This window comes from Gorilla gorilla, chromosome 2, assembly GCF_029281585.2.
Source record: "Gorilla gorilla gorilla isolate KB3781 chromosome 2, NHGRI_mGorGor1-v2.1_pri, whole genome shotgun sequence".
Classification (NCBI taxonomy): domain Eukaryota; kingdom Metazoa; phylum Chordata; class Mammalia; order Primates; family Hominidae; genus Gorilla; species Gorilla gorilla.
This window is the reverse complement of record NC_086017.1, coordinates 147774519-147798430: the sequence shown is the minus strand read 5'-3', so window position 1 is coordinate 147798430 and position 23912 is coordinate 147774519. Positions and strand designations below refer to the sequence as shown.

The 23912-nt window shown below is 39.8% G+C and overlaps 1 protein-coding gene across 4 annotated transcripts in view; it reads left to right on the top strand.

Moving 5' to 3' along the window:
• STAG1 (STAG1 cohesin complex component) overlaps positions 1–23912 on the top strand; it is a 413034-nt gene that overhangs the window by 136956 nt on the left and 252166 nt on the right. For 3 of the 4 annotated variants that reach the window (XM_055382952.2, XM_055382953.2, XM_055382954.2), the window contains one exon: positions 10657–10821. In XM_055382952.2, coding sequence (XP_055238927.2) covers positions 10657–10821 — 165 coding nt within the window. Of the gene's footprint in view, positions 1–10656; positions 10822–23912 lie in introns of those variants that run through there. The other variant, XM_055382957.2, reaches the window with a different exon arrangement.

Here is a 23912-nt window from a genome sequence, read left to right as displayed (position 1 = left end):
TCGGGAACCCTTCTTTTCTAAATTCTACATATGCTAATCTTACTAATACTAATTCTTAACTAATTTTATGAGTTCATTAAGTCCCAACTTGCAGCATAATTTTTTTGTGAAACTTTTCCTGCTTCTCTGTACTAAAAATAATCTTTCTCTTAGAAGGTTTTTAGCACTTATCATAAACCAAAATTCCATGAAAAGTATTTTTGTATACTATAGTTTATTATTTTATATTGCATGTATTTGTGTTTATCTCTTTATCTTTTAATTGTGTATATATAAAATTTTTGCATTATGCAGTCCCCAAAAAAGTTAATATATATTATTTGTGATATGGTGTGGATTATTTCACATTCACAGCTCATTATGCCAGATAAGGCACAAAGGTTAAAGAATGTTTTTGTATCTTTGTTTCTTAAAACTTCTAGGAAAGTCATTGCACATTCATACTGCCACTTAACCTATTCTAGAGCTTTGGAATAGGGTATTTGGGATAAGTTATTTTCCTACACAGCAGGGCTAATTTGTGTATTTAAAACAGTTTACTAGAAATGTAGATACACATTTAAATTGAATAGTATACAGTCGTCCTAAAGATTGCTGTAAATTCTGAGATTAGATTGCATCATTTTTGTGTAGGAACAGTGAAGATAATGACTTCCTATGTATATGTAACATATTTTCCATGAAATTCATTACTTACTGTGTTGCTGCAGACTTTCTTTCAGGTATTTCAGGTTTGCTTTCCTATACATACTCATTAAAATATTTTAAAATCACTATGTCCCTTGAATTACCTGCAGTAATGAACTCTAATTTCTGTATTAATAACCCTATGGACCATAGATATTTCATTTGTACTGTTGTTTATGGGATATAAAGCACTAGTGTTCCTTCATCACTACCAATTGACAAGATTGTATTAGGATGTTGAAAATACATCTTAAATAATATAAGTTCTTTTTTATTTTATTTTTTGAGGCAGAATCTCTCTCTGTTGCCCACGCTGGAGTGCAGTGGCACAATCTTGGCTCGCTGCAACCTCCACCTCCCGGGTTCAAGCAGTTCTCCTGCCTCAGCCTCCTGAGTAGCTAGGACTACAGGCGCGTACCACCATGCCTGGCTAATTTTTTGTATTTTTATTGTAGACGGGATTTCACCATGCTGGCCAGGCCGGTCTCAAACTCCTGACCTCAGCTAATCCATCCGCATCAGCCTCCCAAAGTGCTGGGATTACGGGCATGAGCCACGACGCCCAGCTAGTATAAGTTCTTTGAAAGCCATGTTTGGGGATAGTGGTTCCCATGTTGGACAGTGCACATATAAAGAATCAGTCTGGGTCCAGTCTGGTGAGAGAATCATTGCCAATAATTCAAATGGAGAAAAATTAATGTAAAGAATTAATTGGCCGGGCACAGTGGCGCACACCTGTAATTCTAGCACTTTGGGAAGCCAAGGCGGGGCAGATCACTTGAGTCCAGGAGTTCGAGACAAGCCTGGCCAACATGGTGAAACCCCATCTCTACTAAAAATAAAAAAATTACGTGGGTGTGGTGGCACACACCTGTAATCCCATCTCCTTGGGAGCCTGAGGCACGAGAATCACCTGAACCTGGGAGGCAGAGGTTGCAGTGAGCTGAGATTGCATCATTACATTCTAATCTGGGTGACAGAGTAAGACTCCGTCTTAAAAAATAATTATTAACTATTTAAAGGCTTCAAATCATTTGTCATTTGGGAACTGCAAATCAAGACAACAATGAGATCCTACTACATGCCTATTAGAATGGCTGAAATTTAAAAATCTGACAATATCAGTTTCCTGGGAGGTATGTGATACAACAGAAACTCTGATTTCTTTTTTTTCTTTTGAGACGGAGTCTCACTCTGTTCACTCTGTTGCCCAGGCTGGAGCGCAGTGGCATGATCGTGGCTCACTGCAAGCTCCGCCTCCCGGGTTCACACCATTCTCCTGCCTCAGCCTCCCAAGTAGCTGGGACTACAGGCACCCGCCACCACACCTGGCTAATTTTTTTTGTATTTTTAGTAAGGGACGGAGTTTCACCATGTTAGCCAGGATGGTCTCAATCTCCTGACCTCGTGATCCGCCCACCTCGGCCTCCCAAAGTGCTGGGATTACAGGTGTGAGCCACTGCGCCCGGCCCAGAAACTCTCATTTCATGCTGGTAGAAATGCAAAATGGTACAGCCACTTTGAAAGACAGTTTGGCAATTTCATACAAAGCTAAACATAGTCTTACTCAAAGTTCCAGCAGTTATACCTCTAGGTATATACATAGCTGATTTTAAAAATTAAGTACACAGAAAAACCTGCTTGTGAATGTTTTTTATTTGTAATTGCCTAACAGTGGTGACCCAGATGCCCATTATTTGGTAAATGGCTAACAAAGTGTGATACATCCATAGAATGGAATGCTATTCAACAATTTTTTTGAATGACCTATTTGGCCACTAAAAGACATGGATGAATGTTTTTGTTTTAAGACAGGGTCTTGCTCTGTTGTTCAGGCTGGAGGGAGTGCAGTGGAATGTTCATGGCTCACTGCAGCCTCAGGCTCCTAGGCTCAAGCCATCCTTCTGCATAGCTGGAGCTACAGGCACATGCCACCATGTCCAGCTAACTTTTTTGTTCTTGTTTTTTGTTTTTTTTAATCCTTTGTCTTTAGATATTTTTTCTTTTTTCTTTGTATTTCTTGTCAATTGATAAATTTTTTTATTTTTTATTTTTTTGTAGAGAAGGAGTCTTGCTTTCTTTCCCAGGCTGGTCTTGAACTCTTGGCCTCAGTAATCCTTCCGCCTCGTCCTCTCAATGTACGGGGATTAGAGGTGTGAGCCACCGTGCCCAGCCAGACATGGATCTTAAATGCATATTATTAAAGTGAAAGATGTTAGTCTAAAAGGCCTACATGTTGTTAGACTCCAGTTACAGGTTGAGCAACCCTAATAGAAAAATCTGAAATCTGAAATGCTCTGAAGTTCGAAACTTTGTGAATCCCAACATATAGCCATATAAAAAATCCACACATAGGCCAGGCGCAGTGGCTCATGCCTGTAATCCCAGCACTTTGGGAGGCCTAGGCGGGCAGATCACAAGGTCAGGAGATCAAGACCATCCTGGGTAACACAGTGAAACCCAGTCTCTACTAAAAATACAAAAAACTAGCTGGGCGTGGTGGCGGGCACCTGTAGTCCCAGCTACTCGGGAGGCTGAGGCAGGAGAATGGCGTGAACCCAGGAGGCGGAGCTTGCGGTGAGCCGAGATCACGCCACTGCACTTTAGCCTGGGTGATAGAACGAGACTCCGTCTTATAAAAAAAAAAAATTCCACACATAACCTTATGTGACGGGTCACAGTTAAAACCAAGATCAAGGCAAGATGCAGTGGCTTACCCCTGTAATCCCAGCATTTGGGAGGTGAGGCAGGCAGATATCTTGAGCTCAGGAGTTCGAGACCAGCCTGGGCAACATGGCAAAACCCATCTCTACCAAAAAAAAAAAAAAAAAATAGCTGGGTGTGGTGGCTAGTGCTTATAGTCCCAGCTACTTAGGTGGCTTAGGCTGGAGGATTGCTTAAGCTTGGGAGGGGAGGTTGCAGTGAGCTGTGATCGTGCCACTGTACTCCAGCCTGGGTGACAGAGTAAGACTGTGTCTCAAAAAAAAAAGAAAAAGTAAAAAGGTCAAAACTTTGTTTCATGCACAAAATTATTAAAAATATTATGGCCAGGCACAGTGGCTTACACCTGTAATCCCAGCACTTTGGGAGGCTGAGGCGGGCAGATCACCTGAGGTCGGGAGTTCGAGACCAGCCTGACCAACATGGAGAAACCTCATCTCTATTAAAAACACAAAATTAGCCAGGCATGGTGGTGCATGCTTGTAATCCCAGCTACTTGGGAGTCTGAGGCAGGAGAATCGCTCGAACGCAGGAGGCGGAGGTTGCGGTGAGCCTAGATTGCACTGTTGCAATCCAGCCTGGGTGGCAAGAGCGAAACTCTGTCTACAAGAAAAAAAAAATTATGTAAAATTCCTTTCAGGCTATGTGTGTAAGGTATATATGAAACATAAACGAGTTTCATGTTTAGACTTGAGTTCCATCCCCAAGATGTCTCATTATGTATGTGCAAATATTCTAAAATTTGAAAAAACTGGAAGTCTGACACACTTCTTGTTCCAAGCATTTCAGATAAGGGGTACTCAACCCATATATTAATATGTGGAAAAAAGGAAACTATGATGATGATTAAAAAAGTAAAAACTAGTGGTTTCCTGAGAAGGGGAAAAGAAAGGGTTGAATGGGCAATACACAGGATTTTTAAAGTAAACTATTCTCCATGATAATCATTAATTGTGCATACACAACACCAAGCATTTGTCAAAACCCTTAGAACTTCACAGAACAAAGAGTAAATGTGTTTTTTTCTTTCATAATTGAGATTTTGTTGGTTGTGTTGGAGATTAGTACACAGACATTTCAGTTTGTGCGCAATTCTTAACATACTGAAAATCTAAAAAAAAAGTTTGTAATTCTTTTTTAAAGTCATTCCAGTGACTTTCCAGCTTAAAATTTGGAGGCAAATTTTCCTTGAGGCTATCAAGTACCAGTATCTTCACATGTTGATAAGCTGTTAAATACACTTCTCCAATTCAGTTAAAAGCATATACACAACATACTGAAATATTCAGTCTTTCACAGCACATTAACAAAGTTATTGGGAAAACAGGAATACCACAACCAAAGATGTTAGAGTGCACACAATTCTGACAGGGAGAGCCATGATCAAGGAGTTTTTATTTGTTTGTTTGTTGGTTTTTAGAAAATCCTGCTAAAGGCCAGGTACAGTGGCTTACGCCTGTAATCCCAGCACTTTGGGAGGCTGAGGTGGGTGGATCACAAGGTTAGGAATTTGAGACCAGCCTGGCCAATATGGTGAAATCCCATCTCTACTAAGAATACAAAGATTAGCTGGGAGTGGTGGCGGGCACCTGTAGTCCCAGCTACTTGGGAGGCTGAGGCAGGAGAATCACTTGAACCTGGGAGGTGGAGGTTGCAATGAGCTGAGATCGTACCACTGTACTCCAGCCTGGGTGACAGACGAGACTCCGTCTCAAAAAAAGAAAAAAAAAGAAAATTCTGCTATAAAACAACATGGAATAGAAATAATTTAAAATATCCAAGACATTAAAATGCAAAAATTTTTTTTTAAATTCAGGACTATAACTCCATGTTGCCATTTTATATGCTTTGTCTTTTAGGATATGAAAAGTAACCCCCATCTATGGAATGTTAAGCTGACACCCAAGACAGTCAAAGCCTCCGACAACAATTCAGTATCCCACACTATTTTCTGTTTGTACCAAAAGATAACCAGTGAATGATTTCACCTCTTAAAAACGAAAAGCATTTACACTTTAAAAATGGGATGTGGGTGGGATTCCCTTCTTCTTAAAAATGTTTCTAGATCTACTAAAAAACTTGCATTTATACAATAGTTGATAAAAATATTCCTCTGGATTCTACTAGAATAGAAGGACCACTGATAATAGTATATGATATTAATCAGACTTGGCTTCTTTTTCTCCGGCTTCACCAGAAGCTGGACTCTTCTTGGTATTGCATTGTCCATTTTCTGCAGGTAAATCTATAGTTTTTTGGTTGGCCTCATCAGCCTCTTTTCTCTTTGCTCCCCTTTTCCCTTTTCTTTATACCTTTTACATGTATATATATGTGTGTGTGTGTGTGTGTGTATATATATCTATGAATATATATTTATATACAAATATATATTTATATACAAATATATATACACATATATAAAAGCTAATTTTTGTAATTTTTTGTCTAGACAGGGTTTCGCAATGTTGCCCAGGCTGGTCTTGAACTCCTGGGCTCAAGCGATCTGCCTGCCCTGACCTCTTAGAGTGCTGGCATTACAGGTGTGAGCCACTGTACCTGGCCCTGTTTGTACTTTCCTGCTGCCTTTTTTGACCTCATTTCCACTTTTCAGGAGCAGGTTTAGCTGACAACCATGCCTGTCTTCCTCTTTGACTCTTTCTTCACTTCGAATTCCACCTCTGCTTAGCTGACTTTCCTCTTGGGCATCATTGCAGTGGGGAGAGTGCATACTGGGTACTAGTGGGCCATGGTGCACAGAGAGCCTCAGTGAGCTGGGCTGCCGGGCTGCCTGTTCACTGCCGCTCCTCCAACTGCCTGAGCTACTGATACCCACTCAAAGAGTGACTTTGTTATGTGTAACATATGGGAGGTGTATTTTATGTTTTGTCCACATAAGAACCTAGAAGCAAAGGTACTCTAGTAGCAACGAGCAAAACATAGTGTCTAGTTCTTTTTTTTTTTTTTTTTTTTTTTTTGAGATAGGGTCTCGCTGTCATTCAGGAGTACAGTGCTACAATCACGGCTCACTGCAGACTCCACCTCCCCGGCTCATTCGATTCTCCTACTTCAGCCTGCTGAGCAGCTGGGACTACAGGCACACACTACTACCCTAGCTAACTTTGTAGAGATGGGCTTTTGCCATGTTGCTCAGGCTGGTCTGGAACTCCTGGGATCAAGTCATCCTCCCTACCTTGTCTACCCCTGTGCTGGTATTACCAGTGTGCAGTTCTTTTTGTTGTTTTGTTTTTGAGATAGGGTCTCGCTGTCATCCAGGAGTACGGTGCTATAATCACAGCTCACTGCAGACTCTACCTCCCCGGCTCAATCGATTCTCCCACTTTAGCCTGCTGAACAGCTGGGACTACAGGCACACATTACTACCCTAGCTAACTTTGTAGAGATGGGCTTTTGCCGTGTTGCTCAGGCTGGTCTGGAACTCCTGGGATCAAGTCATCCTCCCCACCTTGTCTACCCCTGTGCTGGTATTACCAGCGTGCAGTTTTTTTTTTTTTTTTTTTGAAATGGAGTCTTGCTCTGTTGCCCAGGCTGGAGTACAGTGGTGCAATTTCAGCTCACTGCAACCTCTCTCTGCCTCCTAGGTTCAAGCGATTCTCCCGACTCAGCCTCCTGAGTAGCTGGGATTACAGGCATGTGCCACCACACCCAACTAATTTTTGTATTTTTAGTAGAGATGGGGTTTCACCATGTTGGCCAGGCTGGTCTTGAACTCCTGATCTCAAGTGATCCACCCACCTCGGTCTCCCCAAAGTGCTAGGATTACAGGCGTGAGCCACCGTGTCCAACGTAATTCAATACTATTTTACTTTGTTGTTCAAATTGTTTCAGCTTTGGCCAATGGGAGCTCTTTTAGTTGGCTCCCAAGTCCTTATGACATAATCACATCATTCTGTGTGGTTTTTCATTTCTTTTTTAGCACTTGGCTACTTATTGGCACAAGATGCTCCAGGTTCACCCTGTATATTCCTTGCCCCAGTTCTAGAATCAACCAATACAAGAAAGAGACTGGGTTCCTTTTATTGGAAAATGATATCAGAGAGTAAGAACTGCACACTGGTTGGCCGGGCACAATGGCTCACGCCTGTAATCCCAGCACCTTGGGAGGCCAAGGCAGGCAGATCACCTGAGATAAGGAGTTCTAGACCAGCCTGGCCAACATGGCAAAACCCCGTCTCTACTAAAAATACAGAAGAACCGCTTGAACCCAGGAGGCAGAGGTTGCAGTGAGCAAAGATCGCACCACCGCACTCCAGCCTGAGCAACAAAGAGAGAATCTGTCTCCAAAAAGAAAACAAACCAAAACAAATAGTATTGAATTAGAACCCCAAGTATAAAATAAACGATGAGTGTATACTGATATAAATGATTGAATAAATAAATGGTTGAGAATAGACAAATCTTCCATGTGAGAGAATTATAATTTGTGTAAATACTTCCTCAGGGAGGTGGAGTGGAACTTCCTACCCCTTAAATGTGGGCTATACATAGTAACTTTCTTCTGAAGGGTACACTATGGAAAGAGTAAGAAAAGTACAGAAGTGAAACCTGACAAAACACTACGTCAGCCAAGTGATTTAGGTCAATATCAACATTGATTAATTATGTTGATAGTATGTACTCTTGATATGAGGTGATAAAAATGGCATGTTACCGGCTGGGCATGGTGGCTTAAGCCTGTAATCCCAGCACTTTGGGAGGCTGAGGTGGGCGGATCACAAGGTCAGGAGATCGAGACCATCCTGCCTAACACAGTGAAACCACATCTCTCCAAAAAATGCAAAAAAAAATTAGCCGGGGTGGTGGCACACACCTGTAGTTTCAGCTACTCGGGAGGCTGAGGCAGGAGAATTGCTCGAACCCAGCAGACAGAGGTTGTAGTGAGCTGAGATCGCGCCATTGCACGTTAGCCTGGGCAACAAGTTAACTTCGTCTCAAAAAAAAAAAAAAAAAGCATGTTAACTCTCCTTTCTTCTCAAATCCCATAATCCCTTGTCTAGTTATGACAAAAACATCAGACAAATTCCAGTGAGGAACCTATTAGAAAATGCCTGATCAATATTTCTCAAAACTCCTATGGTCATCAAAAACCAGGAGAATCTGAGAAACTGTCACAGCCAAAAGGAGCTTAGGAAGACATGATGATTGAATGTAATATTGTATCCTGGATGGACTCCTAGACCAGAAGGTCATTAGGCAAGAAGTAAGAAAAATCAGGCCGCTCATGGTGGCTGATGCCTGTCATTGTGGCACTTTGGGAGGCGAGGTGGGTGGATCACTTGAGGTCAGGAGTTCAAGACCAGCATGGCCAACATGGCGAAACCTTGTCTGTACTAAAAGTACAAAAATGAGCTGGGCGTGATGACAGGCGCCTATGATCATAGCTACTCTAGAGGCTGAGGCAGAAGAATCACTTGAACTTGGGAGGCGGAGGTTGCAGTGAGTCGAGATTGTGTCACTGCACTCCAGCCTGGGCAACAGAGCGAGACTCCCTCTCAAAAAAAAAAAAATTCAAAGAAAGTATGGGCTTTTGTTAGTGTATCAGTATTGGTTTATTGTAACAAATGTACCATACTAATGTAAGATGTTAATTATAGGAGTAACTATATGTAAAGTATTTAGGAATTTTCTGTCCTATCTTCATAACTTTTTTTTTGTAAATCTGAAAGTTCTAAAAAAAGTTTATTTAAAAATTAAGCAATGAACTCTATGTATTAATCCACACACAGAAATGGTTAGAGGGCAATTAACTACTAACAGAAGTGAAAAGAGGACTATACTGTCAGAAACACAGTAAAAGCAAATGCAGGGAGCAGGTACTATAATAAGGAAAAGAAGCCCCTCCAAGCTATGCCTTGTAGTGTTCCTCTAGTACCTTCCTTTTACAAAGCCTAATACTGCAGCAGATGGCAAAAGATAAATGTTTACAGGGTCCAGCTTCAGTGTCAAAAAGCAGGGCAAATTTGTTTCAATTTATTGTCTCTCATTGGAGACACTTATCTCATTGGAGATGAGAGACCTTAAATTGATAAGTGAAGCAGGCATATAATGGGAATGAATTAAATTACTCAGTAGAGAGCATAAGGACTAAGAAGAAAAGATACTTAGGGGAGACCTCTAGGTAATACTAGCAGGTAAGAAATACAGGGAGGGGAAAGATAACTGAAAGGAAAGGAAAAAAGTCATGTCTGTTAAGAGAGTTTCAAGAAATGTCTATTGCATTTAGCAACGTTGGTGTCACTGGTGAGTTTGGTGAAGTAGCACCTGTAGAATGAGTTTGTATGTGAATGAATGAATGTATGAATGAATGAAATTAACAGGAATAGATACAGTGACTGCCAACAATTTTTTCAAATGATCCTTGGCCCTAAAGGTGAGATAGAGATAAGATTATAGCAAGTATTAACTTTTTAAAGTAAAGTTGGGGGGAGGGGATGGTATGTTAATTAAAGAATGTAAACTCCATCAGGGCAAGAATGTTTGTCTGTTTTGTTTATTGCTGTATTGCCAGTACCTGAAATAGTTCCAGATATGTTCAGCATATTTGTTGCATGACTAAGAAATACTTGAGCATTTCAGTAGGGGTAGAAGTTGAATATATGGCATTTCCCAGAAATGTTTTCTGTACAAGATTTCTGAGGAAGTAGGAGAGTATCAATGAATGTATGCAGAAGGAAATGTCAAGAAAGGGCAAGGTTAAAATATTCAACATTGGCATTATTATTGTACAAAACACTAAAGCAATTTTTAAAACATCATCTAGGTGTGGTGGCTCATGCTGTTAATTCCAGCATTTTTTAAGGCCAAGGTGGGGGAATCATTTGAGGTCAGGAGTACGAGACCAGCCTGGCCAACATGGTGAAACTCCGTCTCTATTGAAAATACAAAAATTAACTGGTTGTGGTGGTGGAGTCTGTAATCTCAGCTACTCGGGAGGCTGAGGCAGGAGAATCACTTGAACCTGGGAGGAGTATGCTGCAGTGAGCTAAGAGAGTGCCACTGCACTCCATCCTGGGCGACAGAGTAAGACTCTGTCTCAAAAAACAAAAGAAAGTTACCTTCATACCTTTTATATATAAACTTATGTTTTGCTCTTTGCACCTTTTTGAATTACTGAGAAGAAATTTTAAAGTTTCTTTTGGTTAGGGATTATATTTCTTCTATAGTAGTGATCATTTTATATAAAGCAAAGTAAACCTAATCGAATGGAATCTTTTTTTATCTTTTTTTCAGTCTACAAATAAGAAACCTCGAAAATCTCCAGGTGAGAAGAGCAGAATTGAAGCTGGAATTAGAGGAGCAGGCCGTGGAAGAGCTAATGGACACCCTCAACAGAATGGGGAAGGGGAGCCTGTCACATTATTTGAGGTGGTGAAACTGGGGAAAAGTGCAATGCAGGTAAATTTTAAGTTTTTATTTCATGTATAAAGCAATACAGTTAATAACTTGGGTGGAATCAGTTAGTGTGTATATTGGCACTTTATATACTTCTGTTGATTATGTAAGCAACCTTTCAATTTATCCTGAAAGGTTATTATTTTGCTTTGTTTTGCAAAGAGTGTCAGGAATGGCTGTTTAATCGTAAGATGTACTTTTGTTTAAATTGTTCTAAGTAAAAAGGTCTACTAGAAGCTGCCCAAGAGAATTTTTATTGTCTTGATTTTTTTTTTGAATCTGATTTAGTGTAACACATGTGTCTTTCAGAGTATTTGAAAGAAGAAGGGATATAAAAAAATAATTCTTAAGTAGTGAATTAGGAATAACCAGAACTACATCATTTGTAACTTTCTTTCTTTCTTTCTTTCTTTCTTTCTTTCTTTCTTTCTTTCTTTCTTTCTTTCTCTTTCTTTCTTTCTTTCTTTCTTTCTCTCTCTCTCTCTCTCTCTCTCTCTCTCTCTCTCCTCTCTCTCTCTCTCTCTCTCTCTCTCTTTCTCTTTCTCTTTCTCTTTCTCTTTGAGACAGAGTCTGGCTCTGTCGCCCAGGCTGGAGTGCAGTGGCACGATCTTGGCTCACTTCAAGCTCTGCCTCCGGGGTTCACGCCATTCCCCTGCCTCAGCCTCCCGAGTAGCTGGGACTACAGGTGCCTGCCACCATGCCCGGCTAATTTTTTGTATGTTTTTTAGTAGAGATGGGGTTTCACCGTGTTACCCAGGATGATCTCGATCTGCTGACCTCATGATCCACCTGCCTCGGCCTCCCAAAGTGCTGGGATTACAGGTGTGAGCCACCGCGCCCGGCCATAACTTTCTTACTCTTTTATCTCTTCTCATTTAGTCCATAAATACTAAGTATTCTGCAGGAGCACCATTCTCACTAATGCATTGTAAGGATAAGCCATAATTATTTTTCTTTAGTGTGTATATTTTTATCACTATCATTAAATGTGTTTATTATTTATGTTTGTCTCTACATTTTTAAACATTTTAAAATGCTAGAGGTGGAATTATTTGGCTAAAGGATATTTTTAAATTGTGAAATATATAAATACTGTATTTCTCTCCCGTAAATTGTACTATTTCACCTTTCACGAGAAGTGTACAGGAGAATTGCTTGAACCCAGGAGGTGGAGGTTGCAGTGAGCCGAGATTGTGCCACTGCACTCCAGCCTGGGGTACAGAGCCAGACTCCATATCAAAAAAAAAAAAATTAGGTAATTGTGAAACGGAATTACTATTAGAACTAAAACAGACAACTTTTCATTAGTATACTTTCTATTATATTTTTTACCTATGTTTCTTTTTGAAGCCCTTAAGGGTGTTTAGTGTTTCTTTCTTTTTATGTATGTTACCAGATTGACGTGTTGTGTTCAAGAGTCCTGGAATTTGTGTGGGCAGGGAAGGAGGTGGGTTAGTGGGATGATGCTAAATGGTGAAACATGTATTGAATTTCCAGTTACCCAAAGCAATGGATGACAATATTTAAATTATATAAGTTTAATATAAAAATAGATTTGTGACCTTTTGCCATTAAGCTTGATAATTTATTCATTATACTTTTGTTTCTGAGACAGAGTCTTGCTCCGTTGCCCAGGTTGGAGTGCAGTGGCTCACTGCAACCTCCACCTCCCGGGTTCAAGGGATTCTTGTGCCTCAGCCTCCTGAATAGCTGGGATTATAGGTGTGTGCCAGCACGCCCAGCTAATTTTTGTATTTTTAGTAGAGATGGAGTTTCACCATTTTGGCCAGGCTGGTCTGAAACTCCTGACCTCAAGTGATGCACCCACCTCTGCCTTACAAAGTGCTGGGATTACAGGCATGAGTCACCATGCCCGGCCTCATTATACTTTAATAGAAGAATTGTTAACAAGCTACGGAAGCATTAATTTTAAAGACCTTTTCTATTGCTTCCCACCTTTAGGTAGAAATACAAGCAGAAAAATGACAGAAATGTATTTTTATGTAAAATTTTGATAATTGCATTTCAGATATTTTTCTTCTCTCTCTTTTTTTTTTTTTGTTTGAGATGGGGTGTCTCTTTGTCGCCAGGCTGGAGTGCAGTGGCGTGATCCCGGCTCGCTGCAACCTCTGCCTCCCAGGTTCAAGCGATTCTCCTGCCTCAACTTCCCAAGTAGCTGGGACTACAGGCGCACACCACCATGCCCAGCTAATTTTTGTATTTTTAGTAGAGACGGAGCTTTACCACGTTGGCCAGGACGGTCTCGATCTCCTGACCTCGTGATCCGCCCACCTCGGCCTCCCAAAGTGCTGGGATTATAGACGTGAGCCACTGTGCCCGTCCTTGCTTCCTTTTTTTTAAATGTAAGCCTTTATTTTATCAGATATTTATGTAAAAATAATTTTCATGCATATTGTATTAAAGCTTAATGCCAGTCCTTATTTTTAATATTAACAAACTCTTATCATCATCTATATTTGAAATAAAACATTGACCAATAGACGTGTTTTCAGTTTTAATTCATGGTATTCTACTCTTCATCCATATTACTCTTTTCTAATTATACTCTTATGCTGTGTCTTTTCTGCTGAAACTTTTTTTTTTTTTTTGGAGAGTGAGCCTCTCTCTGTCAGCCAGGCTGAAGTACAGTGGACGATCTCAGCTCACTGCAACTTCTGCCCCACAGGTTCAAGCGATTCTCCTGCCTCAACCTCCCGAGTAGCTGGGGTTACAGGTGCCTGCCACCACGTCTAGCTAATTTTTTGTTTGTTTGTTTGTTTTGTATTTTTAGTAGAGATAGGCTTTCACCGTGTTGGCCAGGCTGCTCTCAAACTCCTGACCTCAAGTGATCTGCCCGCCTCACCCTCCCAAAGTGCTGGGATTACAGGCATGAGCCACCACTCCCAGCTGTCTTCGGCTGGAACTTTTTGTTTCTCATTTTCTGAAAGATAATGATCAGTAGTCAGGACTCTGGTACCTTCCATAATTTGGTGTTAACCCACCTTTCAACTTCTTCTTACTGTTTCTTTCTTGAAATCTGCTTCATGTTATTTTTACTGTAATTTTAATTATTAATATTTTTTAACTGGCTATATTTAAAATAATTTATAAACGTTTGTAATTTTTTTATGTGGCAGTCTGTTGGGCACATTTTTTTCTATGAATTTACCTTCTGATTTTTATTATTTTGGCAGTACTTCCTAAAATAGTTGGGTCATGGTTTATTTAACTAGATTTTATTTTAACTGTTTCCAGTTTTATTGTATTAAAAATAGTACTTCTTTAGGCTGGGTGTGGTGGCTCATGCCTGTAATCTCAGCACTTTGGGAGGCTGAGGCGGGTGGATCAGTTGAGGTCAGGAGTTTGAGACCAGTCTGGCCAACATGGTGAAACCCTGTCTCTACTAAAAATACAAAAATTAGCTGGATGTGGTGGTGTGCTCCTGTAATCCCAGCTACTCAAGAGGCTGAAGCAGGAGAACTGCTTGAACCCAGGAGGCGGAGGTCGCAGTGAGCCAAGATTGCGCCACTGCACTCCAGCCTTGGCGACAGAGCGAGACTTCGTCTCAAAAAAACAAAAACAAAAACAAAAAAAAAAACAACAACAACAAGAAAAAATAAAGAGCACAGCTGTGCGTGGTTGCTCACGCCTGTAATCCCAGCATTTTGGGAGGCCCAGGCAGGCAGATCAGAAGGTCAGGAGTTTGAGACCACCCTGGCCAATATGGTGAAATCCCGTCTCTACTAAAAATAAAAAAAAATTAGCTGGGCATGGTTGCGCAAGCCTGTAATTCCAGCTACTCAGGAGGCTGAGGCAGGAGAATTGCTTGAACCTGGGAGGTAGAGGTTGCATTGAGCCAAGATTGTGCCACTACACGCCAGCCTGGGTGACAGAGCGAGACTCCGTCTCAAAAATAAAAAATAAAGAGCAAGGTAATAAAAGCAGACATCAGTGATTTAGAAACAAAGTAGGTATTTCTGTGGTTTGTATGGAAGAAAACTACAAAGTGATGAACAGGATTGGGTTTAGGGCAGAGAAGCATATGCTTTATAGCCAGGAGTTTGGTTGTTGAGTGTTAAAGTGCTTCATGAAGAATAGGAGAATCGAATCGGGCTTATTACATGAAGCCAAGGCCTAATGTGAGTCTCCCCATTTGTAAAGCAGGCTGAAGGAAAGTGCCAATAACCACTGCATAGGCTTATGTTTAGGGTAATCGTGTATCTCAAGTTACCCTTGAGACGCCCAGTTAGTGCTTATTGTCCATGTATTTATTAATAGAGGCTCCTTTAATATTCAGAAGGGTAGTAGTTTGCATGGCATTTTTTATTAAAACATCACTTACAGGAAATCAAAAGCTGAGGAAAGGGAGAAGATGGACATAATTCTTATAACTGACACCTGAATTGAAATGTCTGTTCATTTGGTTGGTGACTGGGTCTGTGAAAATTCCCAATGTTGTTTTAGGGAAGAGTCTGAAAATTCCCACTCTTGTCTTTTATATGATCTGGTTCTGCCATGGAGGTAATGACAGAAACATAAGAGGGGAGGGATAAATAATAAAATAATGAATAAGTATGTTGAAGATGCTAGAGGGATGAAAGAAGAAATTCTGTCTTATACAAAATAAGGAAGATGAAACAAGATATGAAACAGGAGCAGTCTCGAAAATTGAAAGTAAATTCTTAAAACAGTACATTATGTTACTGAGGAAAAATACTGCTTCAGGTGCCATGAGAGGGAGAATTCAAGTATTGGCATTTATTGGACTCAGAATGTAGCCCGGAGAAATAAGGAGGTAAGAAAATATGAAAGAGCCATTTAAAGACTTTGGTATGGATTGAAGGGTTCCAGAATATACCAAGGGAAGAGATCAGAGGGAAGAAAAGAGATGAAGGATTTTTTTATTTTATTTTATTTATTTTTGAGACAGAGTCTCGCTCTGTCACCCAGGCTGGAGTGCAGTGGCGCAATCTCGGCTCACTGCAAGCTCCATCTCCTGGGTTCACACCACTCTCCTGCTTCAGCCTCCCAAGTAGCTGGGACTACAGGCACATGTCACCATGCTCGGCTAATTTTTTTATTTTTAGTAGATACAGGGTTTTGCCATGTTACCCTAGGCTGGTCTTGAACTCCTGGACTCAAGTGATCCTCCTACCTCAGCCTTCTAAAGTGCTGGAATTACAAGATTGAGCCAGCACACCCAGCCCAATCTCTTTCCTTTTAATGGCTGCATGTATACCACATTTTCTAGTCTATTATTGTTGGGCATTTGGGTTGATTTTATGTCTTTCCTATTATGAATAGTGCTGCAATGAACATACACATGCATGTATGTTTATAATAGAATGATTTACATTCCTTTGGGTATATACCTGTTAATGGGATTGCTGGGTCAAGTGGTATTTCTGCCTTTAGTTCTTTGAGGAATCACGGTCTTAAATACAATTTTTGAAGAGATAATTTTGGAGAAATTTCCAGACAAATTTCCTTTGATCCAAAGTTTGTTCTCAGGAGTGAGCAAGATAAGTGAAAGTAATTACATAGCTGTAAATAGTATAGTATAACTGAAGTATTAAGGAAATTTTGAAAGATTTCATCAAGGAATGTCTGATCCTTTTCTTTATAATGCAGTTAATGTTGAAATACACAGTAAAATAAATTCTCCTGGTAAATTGCGTTATAAAATTTACCAGGAGAATAAAAAGGTGCGGTGGCTCACGCCTGTAATCCCAGTACTTTGGGGAGGCCGAGGTGGGCAGATCACAAGGTCAGGAGATTGAAACGATCCTGGGTAACACAGTGAAACCCCGTCTCTACTAAAAATACAAAAAATTAGCTGGGCGTGGTGGCGGGCGCCTGTAGTCCCAGCTACTCGGGAGGCTGAGGCAGGAGAATGGCGTGAACCCGGGAGGTGGAGCTTGCAGTGAGCCGAGATCGTGCCATTGTACTCCAGCCTGGGCAACAGAGCGAGACTCCGTCTCAAAAAAAAAAAAAAAGTTTGTATTAAAGAGGAGATATACAGAGTTGTAATGTGAATATTAGTGAAAGAAATGTTAGTGAAAATGTTGGAGCCAGCTAAAGCATTACTTGGATAGATGTGTTATCTTAAGGGCATTAATGCTAAGCAAAAGCAAAAGAAACTAGAAAAAAGAAAAACAGCAAACCTAACATTACTGTGAAGAAAGGAATAATAAAAGTAGAAATGGAAGTTAAATAGAAAGGTTAAAGAAGGTCAACTAAACCCAAATATTTGAGTCTAAGAAAACTTTAGGACCAGAAGGTTTTATCTTAGGAATACCGAGATGGTTTAATATTAGAAAATCTTTTAGTATAATGTCCAGATAATCTCATTACAGGAGGAAAAAGCCTATACTTACCTGAAGTGATGTAGGATGTTTAGAAAAATTATGTGATAATATATAGCTAATAGTTTTTATAAACAGAAACTTTTGATAATTAGGAACAAGAGGGAACTTCCTTAGCTTGTAAAGGTTATCTCCCCCAAACCTACAGCTCAGATTATGTCATTTTTAAATAACGGTGAAGTTTAGGTGTATTCCCAGGATATAAGCATTATCACTGCTGTTCAGTACTGGAACACCTAGCCAATACATTAAAAAAAAAAAAGAGCTATAGCAATTGAAGATGAAGATGCAAAAGTATCCCTATTGGAAGAGGATATAATTGTGTTGAAATTTCAAGAGAAACCGTAGACTGTTAGAACTAATGAGAGCGTTCAGCAACGTTCCTGGATAGAAAGTTTAAAAAATCAGTAGCCTTCTGTATGGCATTAATAACCAATTAGAACAAGTAATCAGAAACGAGCATATTCAAGATAGAAGTAAAATCAATGAAGTACAAAATAAAAATCTAATAAAAAATTTGGGTGGAACAGAATAGACTACTATTTTAAAAACCCATCATATTGAGTAATTAAAAAGACCTGACCATACCAATAGTCAGTAAGGTTGTAGAACAGCAACTAGTGGGAGTACAGATCTGTGTACAGATTCTCCTTTGGAGACTATTTTGGTAATATCAAGAAGAGTTGAATGACTTACTGTCCTGTTTTCATTCAGTCAGTAAATACTTAATGAGTGTTTACACTGTGGAAACCACTTTTTTCCTTCTTTCTTTTCTTTACTTAGAATATAACATTAAAGAAAACCAATTCAATTCTTAGATATAACCTCTGGATACAATTTTTTTACATGTTTATAAAAGACATATATAGGAATGAATGTTTTTTCATTGCTTTGTTTATACTAACAAAAAAATAAAAATCCCAAATTTCTATAATAAACAGGATAATTGATAAACTGTGGTATATTTAAACTCTGAAAAAAAATTTTTTTTTAAGACACGGTCTCGCTTTGTCGTGCAGATTGAGGTGCCAGTGACATGGTCCCAGCTCACTGTAACCTCTGCCTCCCAGGTTCAAGTGATTCTTGTGCCTCAGCCTCCTAAGTAGCTGGGATTACAGGCATGCGCCAGTACGCCTGGCTAAATTTTTTGTATTTTTAGTAGAGACAAGGTTTCCCTATGTTGGCCACGCTGGTCTTGAACTCCTGGCCTCAAGCAGTCTGCCTGCCTTGGCCTCCCAAGGTGCTGGGACTACAGATGTGAGCCCCCATGCCTGGCCTGAAATTATTTACTGCATTTAAAATGAGTAAACTAGAATTCTAGATACCAGTACAAATAAATTTTAAAAATGGATTTTAAAGGTCCAGTGCAAATTGCAGAATGATGCATAACACATGATACTACAGTACTTATAAAGTGTGAAAATATACTTAAGGTTATTTAACATCATGTTTTTTATATTGATTACTTTCTGAAAAGATAGGAGAAAAAGGATAGGACCACAAAGGTTTATATGATATATAGGTATACCTCAGAGATATTGTGGGTTTGGTTCCAGTGAGTCATACAAACTTTTTGGCTTCCTAGTACGTATAAAAGTTATATTTACCCTATAGTGTATTGTGTGTGCAATATTATTATGTCTGGAAAAAAAACCAATGTACGTACCTTAATTAAAAATACTATTAAAAACGCTAATGAACATCTGAACCTTCAGTGAGTCATAATCTTTTTGCTAGTGGAAAGTCTTGCCTTGATGTTGATAGCTGCTGACTGATCAAGTGGCTGTGGTAGTTTCCTAAAACAAGACAACAATGAAGTTTCTGCATCAGTTGACTCTTCCTTTCATGAAAGATTTCTCTATAGCATGCAATGCTGTTTGATAGCATTTTACCACAGTAGAACTATTTCAAAATTGGAGGAAGTCCTCTCAAACCCTGTCACTGCTTTATCATATAAATGTATGTAATATTCAGAATCCTTTGTTGCCATTTCAACAGTGTTCACAGCATCTTCACCAGGAGTAGGAGTTTGGTAGGCAGTAGCAGAAGACGTTTCTTAATTTAGAAACAGGAAATGCAAAGATAAAATCTGTTATCCGACCATAGAGGACAGTAGATGCCCTTGTAAAAATGGAGCTGAGAGAAACTACATTCTGACCATTGAATACTTTTTGTAAAATTGATGGTATTTTAGAAAGAAAATGACTTGTTTGTATTTTCATTTTTACAAATGCCTTTCTGGGAGCAATTTAGATGATGATTTGGTGGGCAAGTAAGGCTGGAATCAGACCAAAGGCTTTTTTTTTTTTTTTTTTTAAACACTGATCCATTAGGGAACTAAAGAAAGTTCTTATTTATTTATTTATTTATTGAGGTGGAGTCTTGCGCTGTCGCCCAGGCTGGAGTGCAGTGGTGCGGTCTCGGCTCACTACAAGCTCCACCTCCCGGATTCATGCCATTCTTCTGCCTCAGCCTCCTGAGCAGCTGGGACTGCAGGCGCCCGCAGTTTTGTATTTTCAGTAGAGACGGGGTTTTACCGTGTTAGCCAGGATGGTCTCAATCTCCTGACCTCGTGATCCTCGGCCTCCCAAAGTAGAAAGTTCAAATTTATAGAAGGTCAGTGAGAATGGAGAGGAAGTGACAGATTGTGCAAATATTAAGGCTCTGGAATGATTAGGAAAAATGAGAAAGAGGAAGTAATCTAAGGTGGTCCCTACTTGTTTGACTTGGTAGTGTTCACTGAAAGTTTGTGTGAATATAGGTATTGGAGGATGGCTATGAGAGTAGTTTGGACATCCTGACTTTTAGATCTGTGACACTAAATACATGTTGAATTTTGGAACTTTCAAGCTGTGTAGTCTAAGTGATATTTTTTGCTTTAGTAGTTATGAGTAAGAGCTTGTTAATTTCTGTAATCCATTGGCATTTTCATTTTGTACACCTAGATATCAACTATAAAAGTTGGACTATAGGGCTGGACATGATGGCTCAGTCCTGTAAGCCCAGTACTTTGGGAGGCTGAAGCAGGCAGATCTCTTGAGCCAGGAGTTCGAGACTAGCCTGGGCAACATGGCAAAACCCCCATCTCAGCCAAAATACAAAAATTAGCCAGGTGTGGTGGCATGTGTCTGTAGTCCCAGCTACTCAGGAGGCTGAGTTGGGAGAATCACCTGAGCCCGGGAAGTCAAGGCTGCAGTGAGCTGTGATTGTGCCATTGCACTCCAGCCTGGGCAACGGGCGTGAGACTCTGTCTCAAAAAAAAAGAGTTGGACTGTCGTTTATTCACTCAACAAAAATTCCAAGCTAATTGGGTTAGGCGCAGGGCTACAATATTAATTACACTCACCTGACCGTTACCTTCATGGACTTTCCAGTCTTGGAAGAAGAAATAGTTTATACCAATCAAATGATGTATTAATATACAATTTAAAACTGTTGATTAACACTAAGCAAACTTTCTTTGGTCTTAGTGTAGTGATAACAACAGCTTATGTGAATAAGGAACTCTTGTTAGCCTATAAATTAAGTATACTTAGTGAGACAATTTGGTCTTCTGTTTGCTTTTGACAACTGACTTTGAAGGTGAAACTAATTTTGTCCATTTAAATATGATTGGGCAAGAGGTAGGTGTCTTAGAGATTGTGATCAGACATTCTCTGTCCCTTAGGGTTAGTAAGCTTTGTTTTAGTGTCAAAGAAGAGTATGGACTTTTATAGTGACATTGGTTTCTTCCAGCCTCCGAATTATAGATGAGTTACATGCCAGATCGCTTCGTATCATCAAATGGAGAGGAATTCTCAAGCTGGGCTTGAGTTTTACTCTATGACTGACTATACCAAGGAAAGAGGAAAGCAGCTGTGGGTTTATTTAAATTCTACCTGTTAACTTGTAAGTGTTAGAACTGACAGTTACATAGTAACTGTAATAGGGCTTGTATGCATTTCTGAGCTATTAATAGAATGGATAAAAGTGTTTTAATAATTTTCTAATATTCATTGACTGAGAAGCTTGAAAGTTTCAAGAAGTATTAAAATGGCCAAAGAATGTATAAGGATTGTAATTATAAACAAATGATACTGAGACATTAGATGAGAGGACACATATACTATTGATTAAAATGAAACTTCATGACAAAGATGGGGAGAACACATTGAAAGACAGAAATACTGTAATGAAGTTAAGGAGTAAAATTTTGTGGAACTAAGCAAATATAAATACTTGAATAGAATTAATACTTGAGTGTATAATACAAGAAATGTGTTAATAGCTGTGACTGCTACAGTGCAAAATATTGGGTACAGAATTAAAATCATATAATATTCTAAACATTTAGAGTCTTTGCCTGAAGATAAAATTGGAAAACTGAAAATAGCAGTTGTTTAAACAAGATAGATGTTTATTTCTCTCATATGTAAAAGATCATAGATACGTGGTCTTTTCCATGGGGACTGGTGGATTGTGAAATAATTGAAATTCTCAATATTTTAATAATGATTAACGTATATTTTATTGTAATTTTAGAAGTATACCTTTTGATGTTTTTCAAAACTGGATTTTCCATTTAAAAAAGGAAGAAGCTGCTAAGGCAGCACAATGGGAGGCAGCCAACTCTAGGTCTTTATTCCAAGCACCCTCTGGATATCCTCCTGTGCTGTTTTCATTCCTCTTGCCTGACCCTGGTGGGCATTCTGGGCCTAATGCTTCTTGCTAGTGGTGAAGGCCAGACATATCTCACCTAATATGTACCATGAACAAGTTAATGTGCTACGTGTTGGGGTGAGGTGAGGGGCAGGGTGGGTCCCAGCCTGGTCCCACGCACCGGGCTTTTGAGAGGAACTGTTCCAGTTTATATTCCTTATTTCTGAAAAAACATGCACGAGTGACCAGAGCATGGTGAACTTTAGTGAGCATACCTTTTTGGATGTTGATTGCCTTCCTAACCCCAGCTATGGCAGAAAGGATATTTAAAGGCCCACTAGTGCAGCCAGATATCATTGTGTTGGTGAGTGAACCTAGTGAGCCACCCACAATTTGGAAAAGGAAGACCTGAGCCAATGATAACAACACTCTTGTCACAAATTATTATTGCCAGGTTGTCTGTGCCTTTGAACTCAGACAAAGTTGTGCACTACAAGCAGTGCATCATCTATACCAAGTTGTAGCAGAAAACCTTTCAGAAGACTGTCTACAGTGGATATTGCTGGACTTTGCCCTGCCTATTTTGAGAGGAGGACTAAGGATAAATTACTCTTAGGCCTGTGGCAGCCCCAGAATGCAGTTGTGTAGAGTCCTTCTGCTGGTAATCTCTATGTGGATAAGAAATTGCCACCTACTTTTACCCACCATGAAGTATTTGGCAACTAACCTTAGCGTTGTCATTTTAGTGGTCCTGGTGGCCATTGTTGCTGGCATTGTAGTTCTGGTGGTCACCATCAGGAGAAAGTTGGGGAAATATAAGAAGATAGAGATCAAGGGTTGAGGGAGTTGAATATATGGGCAAGTGTATTAGTTTGTTCTCACATGGGTATCAGGAAATACCTGAGACTGGGTAATTTATAAAGAAAAGAGATTTCATTGACTCGCAGTTCTGCATGGCTGGGGAGGCCTTAGGAAACTTACAATCATGGTGGAAGTTACCTCTTTATAGGGCAGCAGGAGAGAAAATGAGTGCTAGCAGGGGAAATGCCAGATGCTTGTAAAACCATCAGATCTCATGAGGACTCACTCACTGTCATGAGAACATTATAGGGGATACCACCCCCATGATTCAATTACCTCCCACTGGGTCCATCCCATGACACATGGGGATTATGGGAATTACAATTCAAAATGAGATTTGGGTAGAGACATAGCCAAACTATATCAGCAAGTATGGGTCTGTAGTAGGGAAGACATAAAGGGAGGGTTCAGGATCAGTTCAGAGTGAAACTTAATTCTCAGTCCAAGGCAGATACTTCCTCCATCATCATCCCCAACTTCCCTTCCTCCCTTTCCTTCCATTCTTCAGTTTGATGGTTTTGACCCAGGACTACCTCTTTTTCTGGCTTCATGTCCCAACCTTTCTTGAAGTGCTGTTTCTAATATTCTTTCTTCCTCTTGGTCCAGGGCCAAGAAATCTGACTCTTGAATTCAGCAAAGGTAGATGTAAGAGGTCTCCATTGAATGATGTCTTTGATAGTATGTAAAGGAAAAGGTTAAGATGATACCCTAGGGCCATTTCAAAGTGATGGGATACCTTTTAAAGGTTTAATGAGTTTATGTGAGGAACAGTGCTTTTCTTTCTTGCATTTAGTTCTTTTAATTATCTCTCTCTGGTTCCAAATGGAAAGATTTGGCATCTTCATCCTGAATTCTACTTCATAGTTATCATCTTGTTGAAAAGAAAATTTTGGTTTTATTTGAACTTGCACAATAGCCATATTTCTTGTCTGTTATACCACCAATACATATGCTTTGCTTCTCACTTAACAGATAATTTTTTTTTTTTTTCAAATAGAGATGTTGACTTTTCAAGTAGGTCAGTGTTGTCCAGGCTGACCTCGAACTTCTGGGCCCAAGTGATCCTCCCTGGCCTGAGCCTCTCGAGTAGCTGGGACTACAGGTGCATATTGCCATGACGCCCAGCCCAGGGAATATTATTTTTTTGCTTAAACAATTTCCTTCCTTCCTTCCTTCCTTCCTTCCTTCCTTCCTTCCTTCCTTCCTTCCTTCCTTCCTTTTCTCCCTCCC